General features: G+C 56.2%; 1 protein-coding gene across 1 annotated transcript in view; it reads right to left on the minus strand.

Moving 5' to 3' along the window:
• Positions 1–662, minus strand: part of RORB (RAR related orphan receptor B) — a 221664-nt gene extending 221002 nt beyond the window's left edge. The window contains exon 1 of the mRNA XM_006155329.2: positions 4–662. Coding sequence (XP_006155391.1) covers positions 4–10 — 7 coding nt within the window. The 5' untranslated portion in view covers positions 11–662. The remainder of the gene's footprint in view (positions 1–3) is intronic.
• Positions 663–992: the final 330 nt, after the last annotated feature.

The following is a 992-nucleotide window of genomic DNA, read 5'->3' on the forward strand; positions in this document are numbered from 1 at the left end:
TACCTCGCATGGTGTGGCCGCTCTCTTGCTCCGCGTAGTCATGAAGCTGCTCCCAGCCCGAACCCCGGAGAGCCCAAAAATCCCGCTCAGCACGAGTGGAGAAGGTAGTCGGTGAAGAGCTGCTCTGCCGAGAAAACCATCCCTTTAGGCGGACGCCGTGGCCGCAGGGTGACGTTTGCCGCCGCTGCCGCCGCTATGTGAGCAGTTTTGACGGGGGTGGTGGTGACTGTTTTGATGGTTGTTTGTTTGTTTGTTTCTGGAAGGGTGCAAAAAATGTTCTGGCTGGCTGGTACCTGGGTTTTGTTTTGCTTTGCTTTTGCCCTTTTTTTTTTTTTTATTTCTCTCCAATGTGCTTGCTTTTAAAAAATGCCACCGCCTCCGGCTCAGAAGATTTCTTTTGTGATCACTTGGACTGAGGAGGAGGAGGAGGAGGAAGGGCAGCAGCAGCAGGAGAGTTGGTGGTGGTTTTGTTAGTTACAAAGAAGAGGGAGAAGGAGCAAGGAAAAAAAAGGAAACAGAAAGAAAGGAAAGAAAGGCGGTGTGGATGGCAGAGCATGTGCGTTTTCACATGACATCTGTGCCTGTTAGCGGATCCACAATGTGAATTTTCACTGTTCAGTTACAGGGAGGAAGGGAGCGAGAGAGAAAGAGAGAGGAGAGAGATGGAGAGAGAGAGCTGAGAAGGGGCTTATACGCGAGGGCGGGTTTGGCCCCGACTTCCAGGCTCCGCCTCCTGTCAGCGCGGCCACCAATCAGTGCCCGGCAGCGCCTGGAGAGGCTGGGACCACGGGGGAGGGGACGGATCCGGCGGTGGGGGCGGGGGTTAGGGATACCGGAGTGGAACGGGGGTTAGGGATACGGGAGTGGAAGGCGGCTAGGGCTGCAGCCGAGAGTTAGCGACTGTCCGGACCCCGCCGAGCCCGAGGGGGAGAAGGGCAGACCGACCGAGGGTCGGGCAGATCTGCAGGTGCCATTCCCTTCCTAAATCAGCA

Source organism: Tupaia chinensis, unplaced genomic scaffold (assembly GCF_000334495.1).
Source record: "Tupaia chinensis unplaced genomic scaffold, TupChi_1.0 Scaffold000447_1, whole genome shotgun sequence".
Taxonomy (NCBI): domain Eukaryota; kingdom Metazoa; phylum Chordata; class Mammalia; order Scandentia; family Tupaiidae; genus Tupaia; species Tupaia belangeri.